Below are 26,001 nucleotides of genomic sequence, written 5' to 3'. Positions count from 1 at the left end.
TCCTTCTCTCCCCACCCCATGACAGGCCCCGGTGTGTGGTGTTCCCCACCCTGTGTCCAAGTGTTCTCATTGATCAATTCCCACCTATGAGTGAGAACAAAGCATATTGATCTTACCATGATTTGTGTTTAGTAAAAATGGGAGACTGGAGAGAGAAAAATTATGTTTCAAAAACTGTGGTACACCTGTTATTAGATTCTAGTCTCATCAGTTGTTTTTGAGTTTTTTTTTTTTTTTTCCTGCAATTCAGATTAACCCTGCTTATTCTTGTGAACCAACAAGTGATCTCTGGCTGCTGCTCAGAAGAAACAAAAGAGATGGGTAATGTAAAAATCTGGATTAGTATTGTAATTCTGGGCACATACTGGAATCATCTAGTGACTCCGTATTAGCTTGGTTTCAGCAATTGTCCAGTTCATGGAAAGCCTTCTTATTTAGTTTACTTGGGATAGTATTACTTATTTAGCTTTACTCTTGCGGAATATATTGTTATTGTACTCTATGTGTAGGAATGCAGGATAAGTTTAATCAATGTTCTCTTAAATTAAACACTTATTAATTTTCCTGATATTACTTTCTGTCAGAGCTCAAGAGTTATGAGTGGCCCTTGACGTACCAATGCTTTCTGACTGATCTCCTCTCTAACCTGAATACAAGAGACCCTAATAGTTAGACAGGAATATAATTGCCCCATTCAGTCTGAAGAAGTTGCGGAAAATGAATCTTCATCTCTCCAAAACTCTTAGGATGAAGGGTTCCCTTGTAAAAGGGAAGGGAGAAATATGTCAGAGGCGTTTGAACCACAGCAACTCCATATTGTATAGAGGCTGGTAAAATAAGACTGAGACCTACTGGGCTGTATTCCCAGGAGGTTAGGCATTCTTAGTCACAGAATGACACAGGAGGTCAGCACAAGATACAGGTCACAAAGACCTTGCTGATAAAACAGGTCGTGGTAAAGAAACCAGCCAAAACCCACCAAAACCAAGATAGCAATGAAAGTGATCTCTGGTTGTCCTCACTGCTTGTTACACCATTTTGCACTAGTTATAATACAACAGCATGCCAAAGACACTCCCGCCAGTGCCATGGCAGCTTACAAATGCCATGGCAACATCAGGAGGTTACCCTATATAGTTGAAAAGGAGGAGAAACCCTCAGTTCCAGGGATTGCCCATTCCTTTCCCAGAAAACTCATGAATAATCTACCTCTTTTTTCACATATAATCAAGAAATAACTATAAATATCTTTAGCTGAGAAGCCCATGCCACTGTTCTGCCAATCGAGTAGCCATTCTTTTATTTCTTTGCTTCTGTAATAAACTTGCTTTCACTTTATGGATTCACCTTGATTTCTTTCTTGTGTGAGATCCAAGAACCCTCTCTTGGGGTCTGGATCCAGGACCCTTTCCAGTAACAGTGGCATGAAGCTGCAATGTGTTGAGATCAGTTGATAAAGGTAAAAGTTACCAGAGGAATTTAGAGAGGGTCCAACTTCCCAGGAGTTGGTTCACTAGATGTATAAGGAAATACAAACTAACAATGAAAAAATGAAATCTTCAATCTCTTGGTTATTGTTATCTATAACAGCTAAAATGAAATTAAAAGAGAATGCTGTGTTGGATTTCAATCTGGGCTTAGGCCACCAGCCTCAAAGATGCCCCCCAAGGGCAGAATTAGGCAGGAACAACAGAAAGTACCTCTAAGACCTGTGGTTACCAAGAGGGCAGTCAATGTGAGAGAAGGGCAAAACCAAGTAACTATTGAAACCAGAGGACACAGTATGAAGGGATTGTTTTGCAGATTGGTATCATTCATTTCCTGTGGAACCTGTGCTATAATAAAATGGATTATGAGAGTGACTAATGTAGGGGCAATATTTTCGGTTTTAAATGCTGCAGAGTGGAAGAGTGTGTTTGGGTTGATGCTGGACCCACGGCTCACCATTGAACAACTGCAGAAGAATATATGATGCAGACACACAGGAGGTTATTCCTGAGAGAACAGCCAGCCTGGTGGACAGGGTAAAAGCCACCTTAAGGTCTGTTTACCCTGAGGGAGGGATTATCCAAGACCACCTAAAAATGCCAAGTAGAACACCCCAGATGAGGTAGCTGATATGCTTTGTATGCAAGCCATGTGGGACTGGGTTTATGATGATGGGAATGTTCACCTGCTGAATATGTCTATTACCCAAGTCATGGTTAACGCTGTGGTTAAGGGGGCCCCTTCTACATGGGTACCCCATGTGTTGTTAGTCCTGCAGAATTGAAGGACTAGAAGTTCAAGAAGTTCAAGAAGCCTTGTCAAATTTGCTGTCTCAGCTTGCCAAGTCTTACAAATGCTAAGAAAAACACTAAGTTAATTAACAAGAGAATTGGGAAAGGCAAAAAGGAGAGTCAAAAACTCATTCAGGAAGGTGGAAATTTTTAAACAGTTATTAAGAAATAAGCTGAATAAAGAAAGTAGTGATGGGGTAAAACTAAGAAGAAAAAGAAAGGGAGAATCACGGGTCTCACCTTAGCAGGATGGAGATCTCTAGATGGTTATTAAGGAATGAAATGAATAAAATGGAAATTGATGGGTTAGAACAAAGGACTTATAACACATTGAAAGTTTGGTGGACCAAAGGGAGCCCCGTCTTGTCCACCATCTTTAAAGGGCCCCAAACCACCTTGGTGTATTTCTCCCAGTTTGGAGAAATTTTAAAACCTGGAAGACAGAGATTATAATGAAAAATCTGATCTGAAACTGCCTAGGGCAATAGTCAGGCCCACTAATCAAGAAAGATGGACGAAAGGGCCAGGGTCCTTTGGTTCAGCCCTTTGAGTCCCCCTTAGCTGAAGACTCAAAGCCTTTTGCACAAGAGAGGGTAAATTGGTTTGGGGGTGGAGAAGAGATGTTCCTGAAACTAGGATATAAAAATGTAAGGGTTGACAGGATTATGAAAGTTGGTATATTTGAGTCGGCCAGGCACAGTGGCTCAAGCCTGTAATTCCAGCACTTTGGGGGGCCGAGGCAGACGGATCATGAGGTCAGGAGATCGAGACCATCCTGGCTAATACGGTAAAACCCTGTCTCTACTAAAAATACAAAAAATTAGCCGGGCATGGTGGTGGGTGCCTGTAGTCCCAGCTACTCGGGAGGCTGAGGCAGGAGAATGGCATGAACCTGGAAGGCGGAACTTGCAGTGAGCCAAGATCGCACCACTGTACTCCAGCCTGGGTGACAGAGCAAGACTCCGTCTCAAAAAAAAAAAAAAAAAGTTGGTATATTTTAATACACTTCAAGAGAAGTGGTTACATCTCTTTTACCTGCTTGTGTTGTGGGAATGAACATTGTATCTGATTGGGGAATGTTTCCCATACCAGGTACCATGAAACGGAAGGCGTGTAAATCTGCCCTTTAAGCAGCCCATGTGGCTAGGCTGGGATCAGATCACCACTGAACAATTGCAGATGAATATATGATGCAGACACACAGGAGGTTTTTCCTGAGAGAACAGCTGGCCTGGTGGACTGGGTAAAAGCCACCGTAAGGTCTGTTTAATGGGAACCAGTGAGATTGTCCAAGCGCACACAATGCATAGCAGAATGTAGAGTGCTGTTAGGGACAAATTCTCCACTTGATAACCTTCTGTGGAGCATTTCCTGGAGCTTATGGCAAAAGCCTCTGAGCTCCTCCCAATGACACCTACTGAGAGACTGGACTAGAGAATTTCCACATGAGAAGCATTTACTGCCTCGCTACGAAATGTTAGCTGAAGCTACCCTATGACACCTGAAATACCCGTGCCATCTTGAGTGATGTCAGAGAAACATTCCAATGGGGATGGCAGTGCCCAGAGGAGTTCCATAATAAAATGGAGATGGTTTGTAGAGGATCTTGCTACTTAGGGAATGCAAGGAGGAGATATGCTGCAGCAGGGAGTTTCTTTTCTCCTAGGACTGACTCTGAAACTGTGTAAGAAACTGCTGGATTCTACAATGCCCAATAAACAGCTCTCAGTTGACCAACCAAGAGTTGCTTGGTTTGTGGATGGTAATTCAAAGGCAAATGGACACCATCCTGTCTGAGAGGTCGCTACTTTGACAAAAAAGGTGGAAACATATCTGCTTGGTGGGCTAAACTGCATGCTGTTTTTCTAACAGTGATGGACGAATTGAGCGGTGGTAAAAGCCCCCGAATTTGAGTTTTTACTGACTCATTGGCAGTTACCAATAGCTTGGCCATACTCATGGAAGAGGGCTATGGAAACCTGGCCTATTAAAAAGATGCCCATATGGAACAAGCCCTATGGAAATGTGAGGGGTGTACTAATGTAGAACAAATCAATGCCCATAAGAAGAATGAACTTCCAGGTTCAGGAGGTGACTAGAATCGACAAGCAGATATCCCCATGTTTTCCCTTGAGGTAGCTACCTGGGTCTGTGAAATGAGTGGTTACTACAGCAGTGAAGAGATGGGCTGAATCTAGTCATGTTCCTTTTGCACCCTCTCAGGCACAAAATGCCAGGAAGACCTATTCTGTTTCTCAGCAAGAGTGACAGAGACTGCTGATGGCTATGAGGCACATTCTCTGGTGGGAAGGCCCTGAACACAGTAGGCAGGTAAGACTGGTCCTGGTAGCCTTGTGGGGCTACAGATGGGTCTTTACAGGAATAGACAGTGCCTCTGGAGTAAGTTTTGCTTATTCAATGAAAGATGAAAATGCTCAGAGTGCCATAAAAAATAAACCGGAACAGAAGATATTGCTAGGCTGTTTGGATGGCTGACCATCATTTCTTCAGACTGAGGAACTCACTGTACAACCCATAAAGTCTAACAATGAACAGAGAGTTATCCATGTTGGAGTAATAGTTTGATAGAAAAGTAGAATGGGCAATTGAAACATTGATTGTCTAAAACAAAGGGGAAATAAAAGCATGAAGGGCTGGCTTCCACATCTTCACAAGTGGGTGCTCACACTCAACATGAATGGGACTAGAGTGTGCTGCGAGATTTTTTTCTCTGTTTTTCTGATTGACCTGGGGAAGAGGAGGTGGGGAAGATGCTGGTATGATGTTGCAATTCTTGCCAAGAGAGGAGTACATTGGTATAATGACTACAGTTTTTTCTTTCTTCCTGGTCACCTCGAAAAAAGATTAGTTTTTCCCCTCTACCTGATGCTGAGGTCCTAAGACCAGGGCTGCAACTGCAAGTTGCAACAGCAGGGATGATTTCTAAGCAAAAAACTGTAACTATGTTTTTAAACCTTATGTCAAAGTTCCTAAGGGCATAATGGGGGTAGGTTGTGCCTTTACTCCCTCTAGCAATACTGGGGCTAGGAGTGAATGCAGCTATATTGCCTGGTGGTAAAAATAGTTCACTAGTTCTGCACCTATGTGACCTTACCCTGTCTGAATGGGAATGAACTGAGGAGGAGCTAGTTGATTGATTTGTATTGCTCCCTACAATCTGGACCAGCACAGTGGTGATTCTAGTGTCCCCTCCAAAGGCAAAAGTTTGGGTAATAATGGAGAGAAGGAGAAATTGTAGCTGAGAGTAAAGAAATGGATAAATGGGTTACTGAGAAAAATTTAATTTTATATTAACAAGGCAAAATAGTCTCAGAGCAAGAGACGATATTGTCTTAGTTCAATTATCCCAAATGCCTGAAAGGGCGCATGATCACTTTTGCTTTTGGAAGCTGACAAGATTGAGAGGAAGCCTGCAAACCTGAGTGGCCTCATCCTGGGAGACATTCATACAATCTGATGAACTGGATTAATTATTAATGATTGTGTATAATATATATTTCACATGCATGTTTACAACAGCACAATTTGCAGTTGCAAAAATATGGAACCTGCCCAAATGACCATCAACCAATGAATGGATAAAGAAAATGTGGTATATATATACCATGGAATACTACTCAACCATAAAAAGGCACTAAATAATGGCATTCACAGCAACTGGATGGAGTTGGAGACCATTATTCTAGTGAAGTAATTCAGGAATGGAAAACCAAACATTGTATGTTCTCCCGTATAAGTGGGAACTAATCTATGAGGACACAAAGGCATAAGAATGATAAATTGGACTTTGGGCACTAGGGGAAGGCTGGGAGTGGCATGAGGAATAAAAGACTACACATTGGGTACAGTGTACACTGCTTGGTGATGGATGCACCAAAATTTCAGAAATCACCACCAAAGAACTTTCCCATGCAACCAAACACCACCTGTTCCCCAAAAATTATTGGAAAAAAATCAGCGTGGGGAGGCTGTGGTGTTATGTTATGTATTGGTTTATATCCATAGTTCCTGGCTCACAACTCCCATCATCCTTGTTGCAATCTTTTGTTATAATATTGGGTTTGTCAGGCTTCAGGGGCAGGCCTCTGACCTTTTTCTGCCCTCCTTTCACTCTAATGTGCCCCCACTTTTCTGATTGTGGGTCTTAAGGCCCTGTCATGAGAGGGTCCACCCTATACTCTGGAGGAAGGAATGCTGATATCACGAAGCTTCCATAAAAACCCAAGAAGAGAAAGTTCAGTGAGCTTCTGGATAGCTGAACATGTGGAGGTTCCTGGACGGTGGCATGCCAGGGAGGACATGGAAATTCTGCATCTCTTCCCCCATAACTCACCCTATGTGTCTCTTCATCTGCATCCTCTGCAATGTCCTTTATAATAAATCGATAAGTGGAAAAAAGAAAAAGAAATTGAAACTGAAGGGACAGACAAGTGTGCAGTGCTTGATAAAGCAAGCCGGAGGAGAGTTCCAGGCTTTACTGTCTTCAGAGTTTCTATTTCTTGCTCAGAGGCTAGGATTCCACTGTGCCTTGAGGCATTCACCTGGGTAATGTGGAGAGGAGGGGAACGTGGAGGCTCAACATCCATGTGTCAGGCAGAGCTAGGGTCCTTGTACTCTGGGAGAATTCTCCTGGAGTCATGCACATCTATAACAGTACAACCATCATTCAAAGCCCACAAGATAAAGATGGAAAAACTCTCCGTTTCACTCATAATTGCCACAAACTATTGACCTGAGTGTTGGAATCAGACCCAGAAGCTGAGTCTCAGGAGGCTCAGCTAATAGGCTCCAGTGCCTACCCTACCCTTTACCCTTTTTGCTCTGGGTCCCTCCATCTGAGCCAGGAACCAAAGTAGGAAGAGCTGGAGAGGGACCCTGGAGAGCAAGTGGTTAGCAGGGAGAGGGCAGCAGGAGGCAGAGGATACCATTGGTTTGGTAGAGGGCTGGAGGGTCTTCCCATACTGAACCCGATACTGACCTTCAGCCTTTAGGCTGAACTGAGAGATGAAAACCTCTGAGAAATTAAAACCAATATGGTCAGAGCAGGGGAGGCTGAGAGGAGGGAGTAGGAGAACTGAAGAGCCCTGAGCACAGCCTTGCTCCTGCCCTCAACTGCTATGCTCATGTGATATATGACACAGTGAGAAGGTGCTGGACAGGCAGTCAAAGAAAACTGGGTTCTAGCCCTGGTTCCACAACTCCATGACCTGGTGCAAACCCCTCCCCATCTTTCAGCCTCAATTCATTCATCTATACAAGAAGGGGGAATGGATGACCTGGATCACCTCCCGCGTGACTGTCAGGATGCTGTGAGACTCCAACGAAGTGGAGGCAATCTCTTGGGATCTCTGGAAAGTGTTACGGGAAGCTTAAAAAATAACAGAAACAATAAAAATGTGGTTCCCATCCCCTGGCCTCCCACTGTGACTCTCAGATGTTCAGACCTGAGATCTGAGAGTTCCCAAATACAGGTATCTGACATGGATGGGGCAAGAATAGAACATCCACGAACACTGCAGTGCCCACAGAGAGGAAAGGTATGAAGCGTGGGACAAATGAGAGTATCCATTCAGAAGTCATTCTGGTGCCGGATGTTGCTAATGTGGGAGTTGTTAGTGTGTGGGGAAAGGGAGTGTATGGGAACTCTGTGCTTTCCACCCAGTTTTGCTGTGAATCTAAAATTGCTCTAAAAGTAAATTTTACTAATTAAAAAAACCCTATCATCCGCTTTTCTAAAGCATTTTATCTCCTACATTTACAAGTTGTGTCCTGAGAAAAGGTCCTTATTTAGTTAAATACATGAAGGATTGAATTTCAGCATGTTTGAGAGCAGTGAGGCTTTGCCTTTCAAAGAGATTTTTTTTCCATTTTCTCTGAAAATCTTAATGTTGTGTCATGTGATTTAAACATTTTCATGATTCCAGACCAAATGAAGATGATCAAAGTTCAGAGAAAAACAAGAGAGATAAATATCTTGAAATCAAGAGTTGAATAATCTATTTTAGCAGAGATTTCTAAGTAAATAGCGAATTCTTTATGAGGTTTAATTCCAAAGTCTTTAGTCAGACAACTATTCTCTTAGTTAATGGAACTTCTATTTGGATAGAGAGTATAGAATTAGGAGATTGAGAGGCAGGTTATAAGGAATCCAGAAGCCCTGACACTTGGTTGGCAGAACTCCTGTTGGAAGCCAAGCAGTCTGATCCCAGGTACTTTCCTTTTCCCCTCTCCTTGCCCCCGTCTTTATTTCTTTCTTTATTTTTTGAGACAGGCTCTTGCTCTCTCACCCAGGCTGGAGGGCAGTGGTGTGATCCTGGCTCACTGCAGCCTCAATCTGGGCTCAAGTAATCCTCCCATCTCAGCCTCCTGAGTAGCTAGGACCACAAGTGTGTGCCACCACTTGCTCCCTGTCTTGGCACCCTGCTCTTTACTGCCTTCTCAAACTTACCAAAGGAGATCTTTAAGGAGACAAATTTGGCAGACTGTGGTTAAAATATGAGCTAAACAGTTTCTCCTCCACCTCCTTTCCACACTGTTCCTCTTTGCAGTTTTCTTTTTTTTTTTTTTTTGAGACGGGGTCTCACTCTGTGCCCAGGTTGGAGTGCAGTGGCGCGATCTCGGCTCACTGCAAGCTCCGTCCCCCACGCCATTCTCCTGCCTCAGCCTCCCTGGCTCTACAGGCGCCCGCCACCACGCCCGGCTAATTTTTTTTTTTTTTTTTTTTTTGTATTTTTAGTAGAGACGGGGTTTCACCGTGTTAGCCAGATGGTCTCGATCTCCTGACCTCATGATCTGCCCACCTTGGCCTCCCAAAGTGCTGGGATTACAGGCGTGAGCCCCCGCGCCCGGCCTCCTCTTTGCAGTTTTAAAGGGTGCTCCATGCTTATTCTGTGACCCATTTTTATAAAGCTTTGCTCTCTTGTTGCAGCTCAGAGATCTCTTTGAGATGGTAACTGATCGCATCTTACCAAAGATTTCTATTTCAAGAGGAGCTATTGAAAACAATATCAATCCTGTCTCATTTCCTCAGCCAAGGCTTTCTGTCCCTCCTTGAAGGTGAACCCAATTGGCTTTATTCCTAAGACTTCCCCTGAGTGCTGGGACACATTTGATATTCTTCTTCACTAACAAAGGGACTTGGAATTAAGTCCTGTTCATCAGATTTGGGGCCTGTGACCCACGACATCTTCGTACCTATATTCTTAAGTTTTTTTTTCTAGTTATCGAGTAAAACTGGGATTCAGAGCATAAGCTTAGGGTTTCTGGAGTCACCAGACCCTCCCTGGGAGACTAAGAGGGTCTTGCTTTTCCTTGGAAGGAGCTCGTCTGCCTGATCTCCAGTTAGAGACATAACAGGGAACTGCCAAAGACAAAATGGCACAACGTTGAAAACTGTTGAGACCAAGAAAAAGGTCAAGACTAGGCCGCAAGTAGAATCAGGGTTGGGTTTTCCAGAGCCAAGCAAACTAAACAGTCTGGTTTGGGGACAAAAAAATCTACTCATGTGGGATGGTAAGGCCCCTGTTATGCTTCTCATGCATGTCTGACTGAGGTATTAAAAGAAAGCTTCTATGCTCAAAGAATAAAAGCACAACACTGGGAATGACAGGCTGAGGAATTGAAGCTTTTGTTGGAGTCTCAGCCAGATACTTCTGCACACTATACTAGGTCACTGGCTCTCTTCTGCTAGTGCACAAGAGTGACTAGATTATTATTTTAGAGACAACTGTTTCCTTTCTGCCTTCCTGTCTTTCATGATGGCGAAGCCTATCTCTCCCTTGTTCTTCTGTATGTTCACATATCACAAAAATCCCATAACCCTCTTAATTCGCTCTGTGGGAAATCTGCTCTAGAAATATACAATGTGCTGTGTTCTAAAAATGTGTTATATAAAAAGAAGCTATTAGACTTCAGCTTCTGGGAAGATGGAGTAGACACACTTTTCCTTATTCCTTCCACTAAGTAACTAAAAATGCAGAATATTATATATAATACAAACATAAGACTTCAGAAGGGAGAGAGAAGGCAGACTGCCTAGAGACATTGGGGCCTGAGAAGTGACACAGTGGTGAGTAGCCTAGGTTTTCTTTTTGCTTTACATACACCAGACTTACAGCTGAATAAGCCTGCAACCGGCAAACACCAGCAGGCACAGACAAAACAAAAACAACAAAATAAAAAGCAACAAAAGCCAGTCCTCTCTAGTCAAAGGATCAGAAAAGGGTCAGCACAGCGTGAGATAAAACTTTTAGATGGTAACTGCTCTAATCCATTCAAACACCACAGTCAAAAGGTGGCCCTATTGTCACTCACACCAGCAAAGTGGGGCACCTAGACTTTCACCCTCTTGAGGCCGTAACAAAGCATCCCAACATCCCCTCCACTTTGTCTCCACTGACTCCACAAATGTCCCTCCACCTCAAATGTCAAGGAGGTCAAGTGGGGAACCTGGACTTCTACCTCCACCTGAGAGCTCTATGAGTCAGTACATCACTCTTTTGCTGGAGATGCATCAGAGAGAAAGCCAGCTAAAAGAGAAAGTATAAATAAATTCCTGGGTCTCATAACATCATTCATTCATGTGTCACTTAATGTTGGGGGAATGCATTGTTAGGTGATTTCATCATTGTTTGAACATTTTTGATATGGTTTGTCTCTGTGTCCCCACCCAAATCTCATCTTAAATGGTAATCCCCACATGTCAAGGGAGGGACCTGGTGGGAGGTCATTGGCTCATGGGGGTGTTTTCCTCTTTTCCTCTATGCTATTTTCATGATAGTGAGTGAGTTCTCAGATCTGATGGTGTAATAGTGTTTGGCAGTTCCCCACCCACTGCTCTCTCTTTCTCCTGACACCTTGTGAAGAAGATGCCTGCTTCCCCTTTGCCTTCTGCCATGATAGCAAGTTTCCTGAGGCGTCCCCAGTCATGTGGAACTGTGAGTCAATTAAACCTCTTTCCTTCATAAATTATCCAGTCTTAGGTAGTTCTTTATAGCAGGGTGAAAATGAACCAATACAATTATATAGTGTACTTACACAAATCTTAGGTAGCTCTTTATAGCAGTGTGAAAATGAACTAATACAATTATAGAGTGTACTTACATAAACCTAGATGGTATAGCCTACTACACACCTAGGCTACATGGTACAGCTTATGGCTCCCGGGCTACAAGCTTGTACAAAATGTTACTGCACTGAATTCTGTAAGCAATTGTAACACAATGGTAAGTATTTGTGTATCTAAACATATCTGAACATTAAAAAGGTACAGCAAAAATACAATGTTATAATATTATTATTTCAGACAGAGTCTGATGTGTTTAAAAATGTATGTGGAAGAAATATACTGTATAAGCCTATCTTATTATAAATGAAATAAGTAAAAGGATGTAAAAGGAGGTAACATTTTTATACTTCACTTGAACAGGAAAAATAATGGCACCAGTAGATTATGATTAAGATCTCTCTCTCTCCATATCTTGAATAAGAGATATAGAAAGATACACTCAAAAACATTATAGATAAATCCAAAAGAAGTTCTAAAAAATGTTTAGGTAATGCATGGAAAGTCAGGGAAAAGAAAATAGAGAAATGTAAAACAGAAAGAACAAATAGAAAAGAAGAAATATAATGGTAAACTTAAGTCACCCCATCACCCAACTATATGCTGTTTATGAGAAACTCCCCTCAAATATAATGATATGGGCAGGTTGAAGGTAAAAGGATGGAAAAGGTATATCAGGCAAACATCAATCAATGAGAAGCAAGAGTGGCCATTTATCTAATAAGGTGACTTTATAGCAAAGAAAATTATCAGAGAAAAAGACATTGTACATATATAATGATAAAAAGGTCAGTCCAACAGGAAGATGTGGCAATCCAAAATATGTGTACATCAACAACAGAGTCATAAAAAGTGTGAGGCAAAAACTGATAGAACTGAAAGAAGAAATAGACAAATACATAATTATAAATAGAGATTTCAACACCTCTCTTTCAGCAATTGATAGAACAACTGTACAAAAAGTCAGAAATTACATACAAGAACTCAACAACACCATCAATCAACAGCATCTATTTAATATTTATAGAACGCTTCACCAACTAATAGCAGAACACATGTTGTTTTCAAGTGCTCACAGTACATATACCAACATAGACCATATCCTGGGCCATAAAACAAAATTCAATTACTTTAAATAATTGAAGTCATACAGAATATGTTTTCTGATCACCATGAAATCAAACTAAAAATCAATAGCAGAAATATCTCAAGAACTTAGAAAAACAGGAGCAAACTAAAACTAACGCAAATAGAAAGAAGAAAAGAATAAAGATAGGAACAGAAGTCAATGAAATTAAAAACAGAAGGCCAGGTGCAGTGGCTCACGCCTGTAATCCCAGCATTTTGGGAGGCCGAGGCGGGCAGATCACCTGAGGTCAGGAGTTCCAGACCAGCCTGGCTAACATGGAAAAACCTTGTCTCTACTAAAAGTACAAAAATTAGCTGGGTGTGGTGGTGGGTGCCTGTAATCCCAGTTATTCAGGAGGCTGAGGCAGGAGAATCCCTTGAACCCAGGAGGCAGAGGTTGCAGTGAGCTGAGATCACACCACTGTACTCCAGCCTGGGTGACAAAAGCAAGACTCCTGTCCTAAAAAAGAAAAAAAAATTAAAAACAGAAAAACAATAGAAAAAATAGGTAAAATAGATTTGGATCTTTGAGAAGATCAACAAAATTGACAAACCTTCAGCAAGACTGAGAGAAAGAATAGGCAGAATATATAGATTACCTGTATCAGTATATAAAACAAGGGATATCATTACAGATTTTGCAGACATCAACAGGAAAATGATGAAATACATTACTATAAACAACTCTACACACATAAATTTGACAACTTAGATGTAGAAAACAAGAATTACTTCCTTGGAAAACAAGAATTACTACAGTTTACCCAATGTGAAAGAGATACGTTAAATAGCCCTTTATTAAGAAAATTGAACTTCTGCCCGTGGACGCCGCCGAAGAAGCATCGTTAAAGTCTCTCTTCTCCCTGCCGTCATGTCTAAGTCAGAGTCTCCTAAAGAGCCCGAACAGCTGAGGAAGCTCTTCATTGGAGGGTTGAGCTTTGAAACAACAGATGAGAGCCCGAGGAGCCATTTTGAGCAATGGGGAACGCTCACGGACTGTGTGGTAATGAGAGATCCAAACACCAAGCGTTCCAGGGGCTTTGGGTTTGTCACATATGCCACTGTGGAGGAGGTGGATGCAGCTATGAATGCAAGGCCACACAAGGTGGACGGAAGAGTTGTGGAACCAAAGAGAGCTGTCTCAAGAGAAGATTCTCAAAGACCAGGTGCCCACTTAACTGTGAAAAAGATATTTGTTGGTGGCATTAAAGAAGACACTGAAGAACATCACCTAAGAGATTATTTTGAACAGTATGGGAAAATTGAAGTGATTGAAATCATGACTGACCGAGGCAGTGGCAAGAAAAGGGGCTTTGCCTTTGTAACCTTTGACGACCATGACTCCGTGGATAAGATCGTCATTCAGAAATACCATACTGTGAATGGCCACAACCGTGAAGTTAGGAAAGCCCCGTCAAAGCAAGAGATGGCTAGTGCTTCTTCCAGCCAAAGAGATCGAAGTGGTTCTGGAAACTTTGGTGGTGGTCGTGGAGGTGGTTTCGGTGGGAATGACAACTTCGGTCGTGGAGGAAACTTCAGTGGTCGTGGTGGCTTTGGTGGCAGCCGTGGTGGTGGTGGATATGGTGGCAGTGGGGATGGCTATAATGGATTTGGTAATGATGGAAGCAATTTTGGAGGTGGTGGAAGCTACAATGATTTTGGCAATTACAACAATCAGTCTTCAAATTTTGGACCCATGAAGGGAGGAAATTTTGGAGGCAGAAGCTCTGGCCCCTATGGCGGTGGAGGCCAATACTTTGCAAAACCACGAAACCAAGGTGGCTATGGCGGTTCCAGCAGCAGCAGTAGCTATGGCAGTGGCAGAAGATTTTAATTAGGAAACAAAGCTTAGCAGGAGAGGAGAGCCAGAGAAGTGACAGGGAAGCTACAGGTTACAACAGATTTGTGAACTCAGCCAAGCACAGTGGTGGCAGGGCCTAGCTGCTAAAAAGAAGACATGTTTTAGACAAATACTCATGTGTATGGGCAAAAAACTCGAGGACTGTATTTGTGACTAATTGTATAACAGGTTATTTTAGTTTCTGTTCTGTGGAAAGTGTAAAGCATTCCAACAAAGGGTTTTAATGTAGATTTTTTTTTTTTGCACCCATGCTGTTGATTGCTAAATGTAATAGTCTGATCGTGACGCTGAATAAATGTCTTTTTTTTAATGTGCTGTGTAAAGTTAGTCTACTCTGAAGCCATCTTGGTAAATTTCCCCAACAGTGTGAAGTTAGAATTCCTTCAGGGTGATGCCAGGTTCTATTTGGAATTTATATACAACCTGCTTGGGTGGAGAAGCCATTGTCTTCGGAAACCTTGGTGTAGTTGAACTGATAGTTACTGTTGTGACCTGAAGTTCACCATTAAAAGGGATTACCCAAGCAAAATCATGGAATTACTGGTTATAAAAGTGATTGTTGGCACATCCTATGCAATATATCTAAATTGAATAATGGTACCAGATAAAATTATAGATGGGAATGAAGCTTGTGTATCATCCATTATCATGTGTAATCAATAAACGATTTAATTCTCTTGAAAAAAAAAAAAAAAGAAAATTGAACTTATAATTTTAAAGCTTTCAAAAAGAAGTCAGTAGGCCCAGAAGGTTTCACTGGAGAATTTAAGGAAGAAGTAACATCAATTATATACGATCTTTAGAGAAAAGGAGGGAACACTTTCCAATTCATTTTATAAAGCTAATTTTACTCTCATACTAAAACATGCAATACAAAACAAAACAGAGCAAACAACTTTCAGGCCAGTATTTCTCATGACTATATATACAAAAATCCTTAACAAAATACCAGCAAATAGAATTCAGCAATATATAAAAAATGCACACCATAGCTATGTTTATTCCAGGGATGCAAGGCTGGTTCAATATTTGAAAATTAATCAATGTAATTCACTGTAACAGCAGACTTAAGAAAAAATTTACATGGTCATGTTAATTGATACAGGACAGACATTTGACAAAATTCAGCAGCCACTAATGAAAAAAACTTTCAGAAAGATAGATATAAAGGGGAACATTCTCAACTTGATTTAAAAATCCACAAAAAAATCTACAGCTAACATTATACCTAATGGCGAAAGCGTGATGCTTTTTTTCCTAAGACTGGGTATAAGGATGTTTTCTCCTCTTACCATTCTTATTCAACAGAGTGCTAGAAGTTCTAGCCAGTTTGGTAAGGCAAAAACAAAAACAAAGCAGACAAATAAATAAATAAATAAATAACCAAAGCAAGCAAAATAATAATAATAATTTTAAAAAGGCATATGAAAAGGAATAAATAAAAAATAAGACTGTCTCTATTTGAAGATGACATAATTGATTACATAGAAAATTCCAAGGAACCGACCAAAAATTTTCTAGGCCACATAAGTGAGCTCAAGAAATTTGACGAATATAATGTAAGCATTCAAAAATCATATTTCTGTATGCTAGCAGTAAACGGTAGATGTCAAGAGTGAAACTATAAAATCATTTACAACTGTGAAAAACATAAAATATTTAGGTGTGAATCTATGAAAATGTGTACAAAACTTGCATGCTGATGACTACAGAAAGCTGATGAAATAAACCAAATGGAAGAAACCAAAAAAGATCGAATTTAAGTGGAGAATCATACTATGTTGATGAACTGCAAGTCTCCGCATATTGAAGATGTCAACTTTGCCTAAATTGCTATATAGGTTTAATGCAATTCCTATCAAAATCTCAAAAAATATTTTTTGTAGACACAGATAAAATTATTTTAAAATACATATGGAAAGGCAAAGGAACCAGAATAGCTAAAACAATTACGAAAAAGACCAGTAAAGTGAGAGGAATAAGTCTTTCCCATATCAAGCCTCAATATGTAGCTACATAATATGGCACTGGTAGAAAGATAGACGCAAAGACTAATGGGACAAAACAAACCAGAAATAGACCTATACAAATATGCCCAACTTATTTGTGAAAGAAGTGCAAAAGAATTTCAACAGAGAGAAGAGAGGCTTTTCAACAAGTGGTGCTGAAGCAACTGGACATCCACAGGCAAAACAAAAACAAAAACAAACAAGAACCTTAAGAAGCACAATTTATCCAAAAATTAACTCAAAATGGATTATATCTTAAGTGTTAAAACTATGAAATTTTAGAAAACACATGGGAGAAAATCTTCAGTGTGTAGGGCTAGGTAGAAATTCCTAGACTGGGTACTTAAAATGCACAATCCATAAAAAGAAAAATCAATAAATGCAACTACATAAAAATTTTAAAAATTTGCTCTGCAAAAAACAAACAAACAAAAAAGCCTAAGAGGATAAAAAAACATGTTACAGATTGGAAAACATATTTTCCAACCGCATATCTGACAAAGGACTGGTATCTTGAGCATATAAACAAATCTCAATATTCAACCGTAAAAAACCCGAGAAATCCCATTAGAAAATGGGAAGAAGACATGAAGAAACATATGACATAAGAGGATATATGGATGGCAAACAATCACATGTAAAGATGCTGAACATCATTATCGCTTAGGGAAGTGCAAGTTAAGACTATACGTTATCAGTAATACTTATCATAATGGCTAAAATAAAATGGTGACAACACCAAATACTGGTGAAGACATAGAAAACTGATCACTCATTCATTCCTGGTGGGATTATAAAATGGTACAGCCACTCTGGAAAATAATTTGGCAGTTTCTTAAAATACTAAACATGCAGCTCTAAACAAACTGGTAATCACACTCATGAGCATTTATCACAGAGAAAGGAATACTTATATTCACATAAAAACCTGTACACAAATGTTTATAGCAGCTTTACTCATAATATCCAAATTCTGGAAACAATTCAGATGTCTTTCAATGAACGAATGAGTGGTTAAACAGTGCCACAAGCATATCATGGAATACTGCTCAGCAAAAAAAGCAAGAAGCTATTGATACACACATCAGCTTGAGTAAATTGCCAGATTCATTCCATATTGTACTGAATGAAAAAAACCAATAACGAAACGTCATATGCTATATGTTTCTGTTTATATAACACTTTTGAAATGACAGAGTTGTAGAAATGGAGAGTACATTGGTGGTTGCCAGGTGGTAAGGGGTAGAGGGCAGCAGTGGGGAAGTGGTGTGGCTGTAAGAGGGCAACATGAGGGATCCTAGTGGTGATGGAAATGGTTGTGTCTTGACTGTATCAACATCAATATCCTGGTAGTGATATTGCACAATTGTTTGTTGATGGTACCAGCAGGAAAAATTGGGTAAAGAGTGTCAGATAGATCTCTCTACATAATTTCTCACAACTGCATGTGAATCTAAAATTATCTCAAATTTAAAAGTTAAAAATTTTTTTAAAGGTTGTTGATGATATACACTGTGCTGGAGGACCACATGGCAAGACTACAATGAAAGACCTTTGCAATTTCCATGTCAATCTAAAGATGTTAAATTAGTTTGAGTCTTTGCCCTTGAGATTTGGGCTTAGGCCTGATTTAGACTTGGCTTGATTTATGGGTTTCTGGACAGGTCTCCTCCCATTTATTAATCTACTGCTTAGAGAAATTTGGTTCACATCCACTGAAGAAGTTAGGGGAGGAGATTCTTGTTCAACTCCTATCCTGTACAGTTACCAAGTCTGTTTGCCCACACAACCTTAATACTAAAACCAACCAACCCTTTTCTCACCAAAAGCAAAAAGTTATTATTTGTATGTAGATATGTAGGTTATATGAACCTTTTATTAATGAGTTCATAGATAAACTAATCATGTAACTTGATTGTGAGGGGCAAAAATAAACTTGAATAGCCTATCCTAAGCTGTCATAGGAAGAAATATAGGCTCATTTTTGTATCAGAACAAAAATGCAACCATAAGGCAATATCATTTCAGAATTTTCTTGCAAAAAAATTAAAGTTTTCTATTTTGCAAAGGATGCAATGGACAAAATTTATAGAAGGACGGAAAGATTGGGAGAAGATATTTGTAACTCTAAAACACACAAGGGACCAATGTTTGCAACATGTTTGTATCTACAAATTCCTCAGAAAAATACAGAAAATGTTACTTAAAATGAGCAAAATAAATATGACAATCATTCACAGAAATCCAAATGCCTAACGAGTGTATAAGAGTTGTCAAAATGTCTTAGTAATAAGAGAAATGTGAATTTTCAATGCAATGAGACACCAATTTACATTGACGAGAATGGCAAAAATAGTTGGATGATACAACATTTGGTGGTGGTGGTGGGTCACAGGCAACCTTCTGCACTGCTGGAGGGAATGTAGGCTAGTATAGCCTATGGACAGTGATTTTGCTGTCTTCAGCCACATTACGTACCCATAGCTCTACTACCCTGCCAGGATCATAACAGGACATGAATGAGGAAGTAGAGGAGTTAGGATGTCCATCACTTGGAATAAGCAAGTAAAACTTAGTGATGCACACCATGGAGCACAATATCACATTTAGAAGCAATGAACTAGATGTACATGTAACAGCACAGACAGATCTTTAAAACATGGTATAGAGTAAGAAAAGTAAGACGCAGATTGGAACCATTATATGTAATTTTATATAAGGGTTTAACATACACAAACAACAATACTTTTTTTTTTTTTACAAGGTTGCACACAAATTCAAGAAAGCATATAAACCACATTACAACTGTTGCCTGTAGCTGGAAAGAGAGCAGGGTTGGGAGATAAATAGTATATACATAAATAAACAAAAATGAGTTGGGTAGGGACCTTGATGATACCGGGCCTTGAAATGAGTATGGTTAGCTCCATCCTGGTACCTGAGGTAATTAAAGGAGGAAGAGATGAAGAAGTAAGGGAAGGCTGGTTATCTGGAGTTGAAAGCTGGGTAGATTGAATGTAAACAGCAGCTAAGGGGTATTGGTAAATTCAGTGCTCACTTTGGCAGCAGCACATTTACTAAAATTGGAGTGATACAGAGAAGATTAGCATGGCCCAGCGCAAGGATGACACGCAAATTTGTGAAGGGTTCCACATTTTTTAAAATTTTCCACTCATCAACCAGGAAGAACCAAATTTACTCTTCATTCATGCAAACATTCATTTACTCATTTAGTAGATAACTTCTCCCTGTCCACTGGAAAAAAAAAAAAAAAGGTATTGGTAAATTTAGAAAGACACCTGAAACATGCATAACTCAGCTCTTTATCTTTCTCTTCGGAGCCAGCCTCCGTTGTGAGGTCTCGCTTAGGTTTGGGCCTCTAGGATTGAGTGGGCAAATCTTAATGCTGTGGTTTAGCTAGTAGGCCCATTTGGGTTCCACACTTCCAACTGAACTTAATGAGTCAAGACTTCCATTCTTACTTTCTTACTCAAATTGCTCATCACTGGGTAGGTAAGAGGGATGCTATTAATTGGGAGCCCTTCTTGGAGACTACAGCTTTCACAGGCACGCAAGTAACCTGAACTTTGTTATTATGATGATTTGCCAGCCAATTTTTCTATCATCTTATCCACCTGGGTCAAGGTACAGCCTGGACTTAACAAAAAGCAGTGTATTGAGCTAAGGAGTAAAGGTACTATTCTAACCACTAGAGAGGAGTGTAGCTGTTATCGGAGCTTCCTATCAGAATCTGTTGACTCAGGTTTGTGTGTAAACTTAAATTCACAGATTAAACAAGCTTGCTTATCAGGCTTTTGCTGGACATTTTCAATTATTACTATGTTACTAGGGAAGGGTATTCTAGAAGGAAAAATGAAAATAGGGCTGCAGACATGCTGGGAACAATGGGCAAGAGGCAGCAAGAGAGTCAAACAGCACTTAGAAACCTTAGCCATTGGGGAGAGCCTTGTCCAGTACAACAACCGACATCCGTAGCCTCAGGACAAAGCAAATTTCTGCTCCATATTCTGCTCATTAGGTGAGAAAATATCTAATCCATTTTCAATAGATTGTCATTTTAAAAAAGGCATCTGAAATGGCTAACTTCAACTATTTGAAAAATCGCTAATGTGCAATATCTCATCCCTCAGTCTTATTTGATAAATGAGATATGGTCTGATATTACTATCTTAAAATGATTATATATTTATAAAGTCTAATTTTGATACTCTTCTAAAAATGTACACTTTATTCCTCTCTATAGTGATCTAAGTAATAAAGCCAAGTTTATTATTATGAATGCTTTGTACTTCTAAGGTCTTTTCTAAATCCAGTTAAACATGTAAGTGTGTTAAACAAAGAAGTATCTTCAGTTTAAACCATTATCCTAGATGCTCTCTGGCTTTATAGAATGCTGTGCATTTGCAATATGTGTGTTTTATATTTTGCAATGGTAGACTTTGATCAGGTGAAACATAGTTAAATAGTAATCCGTAATAAATTTATATTACATAGACAGCCATGTTTGCAAAACTTCTTTCCATCTTATAATGATAATAATGACTTTAACTTTTAATTTCTTCCATTCTAGTTTGAGGAAACTGTGAGTGTGTTTGAAAACTTTGGCTGGCAGTAATGCTTCTAAGATCATTCGAACACACATCTTCCAGTGTGTTAGAAACATACATCTGATCTCTGGAGTCGTTATATTCACTCAAATGCTTAGATCTTCATGCACACTGAATTAGAAGGAATCAATATAAATATGAGTAGATATCTTTACATTGCAGAGTAGAAATCTGCTGAGAATTATTTATCACATACTCCAGAAACTGAACATAAAAAAGTTAAATATTTTTATGCTTAAAATGCAATATGTGATTATTCTATAAAGGTAAACATTTAAAAAGTATAGGACAGAGTTAGGTTTGTGTCTTCTTGATTCCTTTTCCTGACCCTCCTCAGATAACCACTGTTATATTTTGTGTGTATCCCTTCAGAACTTCCAAAACTGGGCTTTGGTTTTTGGCACAGGAATGTTGCTATTCAAGTATAATTATTATACTGTGACTATACTGACCATCATACAGATAAAGTTTTTAAATGCAGATAAAATGTGGTTTTATATATGTAAAGTTATAATAGGGACTTTGAGGAATCATTTTACAGTATTAAACTTGACTCATTTCAAATTCAATTCTTTTGTACCGGAAGAGCTGGTTAGGCCTGTTTTTCCTGGTTCCCACAGTCTTCCAGGCTCAATCCATCTTTACCCCAAATTATTATACACCCAGTGAAAACTTGTTTTTGCAATATCTATATATTTCACTTTTAATAATTGTAGGATAAATTGATTTTCTACTTTTCTTCTTTGTAGAAAAAAGTCAACTAGTATAGTAGCTTGAACTCTGCGTCTGACAGACTGAATACTTTGGAGATGGTTATTGCCAAGTTTTTTGAGTCTTAAATAAATAAAAAGCTTAACAATTTGTCATTTCATGCTTTTAAGTACATCAAATAGGGTTGGATGAACGTAAGTAGTGGAGTAATTTTCAGTCTTATATTTTCAATTATCAATGCTTGGTTAAAGTGAGCAAATACTAAATAAATGCATAAAAGTGCTTACTAAATAAATGGAAACAAAAAGTGGCTCTAATAAAAATGTTGCAATATTTTCTCATCAATAATTGAAAAGACAAATGATTCCAAGTTCATTTATTCATTCATTCATTCACTCATTCATCTGATGTTTGACTAGTGCACCCAACTGTCCATCTATCCGTCCATCTGTCCATCTATCTTTCTACCCATGCCTTCTTTTAAAAAATGCTTTTTAAACACCTTCTCTGGGCATGGCATGTAAGAGGATATTAAGACAAAATGAAACAAAACATAAAACACCAATGGCATCTCCAAGAAGGTAAACATCAACAGTCTAGTTACAATTCTTGAAGTGGATATTTTAGGGTAATATTTCTCAAGAAAAAAGTCATAAAGTTGATTTATACAAGCCTAAAGTAAATTGTCTTGGAGATTAAAATTCAAGATAGACATTTGTATTTAATGACCTTACCCTGGAGGATCTCAATTTAATAGAACTGGATTTGCATACATAGTTATTAACTGTGAGTTCTTGATCAAATTGTTTTTTTGTTCAGTGCTGGATTCCTCATCTGTCATAGAGAGATAATGAAAACCCACTTCTCAAACTCATCAGGAGTATTAAAATATTATACTTGAAAGCCTTTGTAATTCTACAGTGTAGTACAGTTCTAAGGTCACTTTTACAGGCATTTCTTTCTTCCTTTCACTTTTCGAAACAAGGTATCCCTCTATTGCCCATTCAGGCATGAAGCAGTATAATCTTAACTCACTGCAGCCCCCACCTCCTCGGCTCAGGTGATCTGGGACTACTGGCTTGCACCACCACACCCAGCTAATTTTTTGTATATTTTGTAGAGACACGGTTTCTTCATGTTGCCCAGGCTGGTCTTGAACTCTTGGGCTCAAGCAATCCGCTTGCCTTGGCCTCCCAAAGTGTTGGGATTACAGGTGTGAGCCATCGCACCCAGGCAAATTTTTGATGTTTTGTAGAGACAAGGTCTCACTATGTTGCCAGGCTGGTCTCAAACTTCTGGATGCAAGTCAACCTCCTACCTCGGCCTCCCAAAGTGCTGGGATTACAGGTGTAAGCCACCATGCCCAGCTTACACGTATTTCAGTGAGGTAAAGACACATTTTCAGAAGTACGGAAGACTTTTCCTTATTTCGTGCAACCATTGTGTTTGCACGATGTAAAATTAGTCAATGTTGGTAAGCCAAGATAAATCTATATCTAAATATTTGGTCTAGTTGATTCTAGTATAGGAAAGAGTGCTGGAAGTGAGGAAGGGTGGACAGAAGAGAAAGAAAGTGCTGCAATGTGGGGTGAGAAAACAGGAGAGGGCAGTGAGAGATGGTGTGGAGTGGCAGCTGTACAGAGCTGGCCTTACCATAGATTGTTTTATGCTGGCGATCATTCTGGAGCTGATTCTCTCAATCAACCTGAGGGCCCATGGAAATTTTGAAAGTGTACCTTAAAATTCTAGAATGTTAACTCTACAAGAGAATGTACCATTATCCATTCCAACCCTTTCATTTTTGGAGGAGGAAGCGATAGCAGAGATGTTAAGTGACTTGCCCAAAGTCACATAGTGAGTGGCAGGAACATACGATAATTTGACAGTTGTTTTGACATGCGACCATTTTAGAGTCCTAAAAAATGAGATATTGAACTTTTATCTGTTCTTAGTTTTAACTAATGCGTGCAACACACTTGAGTGTCATCCTCTATATAACTAAATCACCTTTGTGTTAGGATCAAGGAGGGGGCTGGGGTGAGTGAGGCACAGACACTTGCTGCCAGAGCATGTGTAACCAGGGTGCTTTGTTCACCATACCTGCTTCAATCATTGTTAGGAAACCTAACAATGTCTATTATAGATAAGACAGGTGATGGTGGGAGGGATGTTTGGACCACAATGTGCTGATTCCCATTTTCACTTCAAACTGCTCAGGAAGCCATGACTCAATTTCATAATTTCTCTCATTGCTGGATGTGGTGGCTCATGCCTATAATTCCAGCATTTTGGGAGGCCAGGGTAGGAGGATTGCTTGAGCTCGGGAGTTCAAGGGCAGCCTGGGCAACATAGTGAGACCCTGTCTCTACAACAAATAAAAAAAGTAGCCGGGTGTGGTGGCACACACCTGTAGTCCCAGCTACTTGGGATGCTGAGGCAGGAGGATTGCTTGAGCCCATGAGATCAAGGCTGAAGTGAGCCATGATTGTACCACCCCACTCCAGTCTGGGTGACAGAGTAAGACTCCATCTCAGATAATAATCATAATTATTATAATTATAATTATAACTTCTCTCAGTACTTTGTATCACACACCACACTTAAAGCTATCAAATACCTCTATAATGTTAGTTTTGGACAACATTGTTGCAACACTTTAAAACTGTATCTTCGGCCGGGCACAGGTGACTCAATACCTGCAATCCCAGCACTTTGGGAGGTCAAGGCAGGAGGATTGCTTGAACTCAGAAGTTCAAGACCAGCTTGGGCAACAGGGCAAAACCCTGTCTCTACAGAAAACAAAAGCACCAAAAGTCAGCCAGGTGTGGTAGCACACACCTGTAGTCCCACCTACTCAGGAGGCTGAGACAGAAGGATCACTTGAGCCTGGGAGGTGGAGGTTGCAGTGAGCTGAGATGGTGTCACTGCACTCCTGCCTGGGTGACAGAGTGAGACTGTCTCAAAAAGAGTATCTTCATTGCCTTAAAAATTACAAAAGTAATAGATATATGGAAATTCCAAACAACATAAAAATGAGTAAAGCAGAAAAAGCCTTGAAATGAGGCAAGGTTAGGGAAGGATAAGAGTCGAGATATCTATAATAAAAAACCACTGATGACCTTTTGATGGAGGTCAAGTAGTTCTGTCTCAGTAGTTCTAAGGCAGGGGCCACAGCTGTCCAGCTTTCTAACTTGCATTAGGACCCAAGTCACGGCCTTACTGCTTCTTGGGTTAGCCATACAGGTATTTCCCATATAAGCCTCTGTCCTCCTTTGTGGAAAGAGGCCCAGGACAGCAGGATGCTTCGGTGGAAAAAGGTCAAGGTCAGTATCAGGCCCAGGTTCAAACCTTGCTCTTCACTGAGTAGGTCACTGTGCTTTCCAGTTTGTTTCTTCATGTGCACCTGTGGATAAAAACCGCTGTGTGGTGTTGCAAGGATTAGACAGCTAGCCTTGGTAGTAAGGAGTTCAGTAAGTGGAAGCTATTGTGATTGCCACCGTCAGGTAGTTCTAGTTTGAACTTCAGGACCTCAAAAATAGTAACCCAGATTTTCAGAAGTCAGCACAGGCAGCTCTAGGGGAAGATCCTGTGGACAAACCTTAATGAGCTCAGAAAGCTGGTTTTGCATGCCAGAGCAACCAACAACGGACAGGTTGCCTTCATGGGCCTTTGAAAACTGTTACAAAGGGGAGCAACCATCCCAAAAAGAAACATTGAAGATTTAGTTTTCAAAAGCATCATTCATCTCAGAAGAGTGCTTGTATTGCCTATTCTACCAAACAGGATGTTATTACGCAAACTTCAGGATCTATTGAGAAACTCTCCAAGTGGGAAGTCCCTGGCCTTGTGGGAAAAGAGAGTAATTGTATTAACTAATTAGCAAAGGATCACTTCACACATATCAGGCAATACTATTTAGAGAAAAGATTATTTAACTCAGACGAATACAGGAGTTTTCACACTCCTAGGTATATATTTTATGCCTCAAAAATCCTCTGCAGCAAGAGGATTGCAGTCCTGGAGGGCACTTGTTAATGTTAAAAACAAACAAAAACAACTCAGATCAATCTAATTGTTATTATCCAGTAGTTTTGTTTAGAAGAGTTATAGAAGTAGGCATTTAGATTGTCAAAACAAAAGTTCATAGACAGAACAGGGTAGATAATTTAAACATGTGTTATTTTAGTCTCTCCTAGATTAGATTTTCATTGCCTACATGTTTGGATATCATCAATGCCATCATAAATGTCTGAATCAACGTAGTTAAAATAAAACACCATTAAGATTGAACTGAAGACTC

At 39.9% G+C, this 26,001-nt stretch overlaps 1 protein-coding gene and 1 non-coding gene across 2 annotated transcripts; both read left to right on the top strand.

Moving 5' to 3' along the window:
• The first annotated feature begins 13,310 nt into the window (after positions 1 to 13,310).
• On the top strand, positions 13,311 to 15,048 carry LOC104666883 (heterogeneous nuclear ribonucleoprotein A1). Its single transcript, XM_010369014.2, is given in 2 exon segments — positions 13,311 to 14,305; positions 14,308 to 15,048. Coding segments are annotated over 2 exon segments (1,068 nt in total). The 5' UTR covers positions 13,311 to 13,363; the 3' UTR covers positions 14,434 to 15,048.
• A 4,364-nt stretch (positions 15,049 to 19,412) lies between these two features.
• Positions 19,413 to 19,521, top strand: LOC115897084. Its single transcript, XR_004057031.1, has one exon. It is a non-coding gene; the product is annotated as a U6 spliceosomal RNA (small nuclear RNA).
• The last annotated feature ends 6,480 nt before the right edge of the window (positions 19,522 to 26,001 follow it).

Source organism: Rhinopithecus roxellana, chromosome 4, assembly GCF_007565055.1.
Source record: "Rhinopithecus roxellana isolate Shanxi Qingling chromosome 4, ASM756505v1, whole genome shotgun sequence".
Lineage (NCBI taxonomy): Eukaryota > Metazoa > Chordata > Mammalia > Primates > Cercopithecidae > Rhinopithecus > Rhinopithecus roxellana.
The sequence above is the reverse complement of the archived record's forward strand: the minus strand, read 5'-3'. Positions and strand labels throughout refer to the sequence as shown.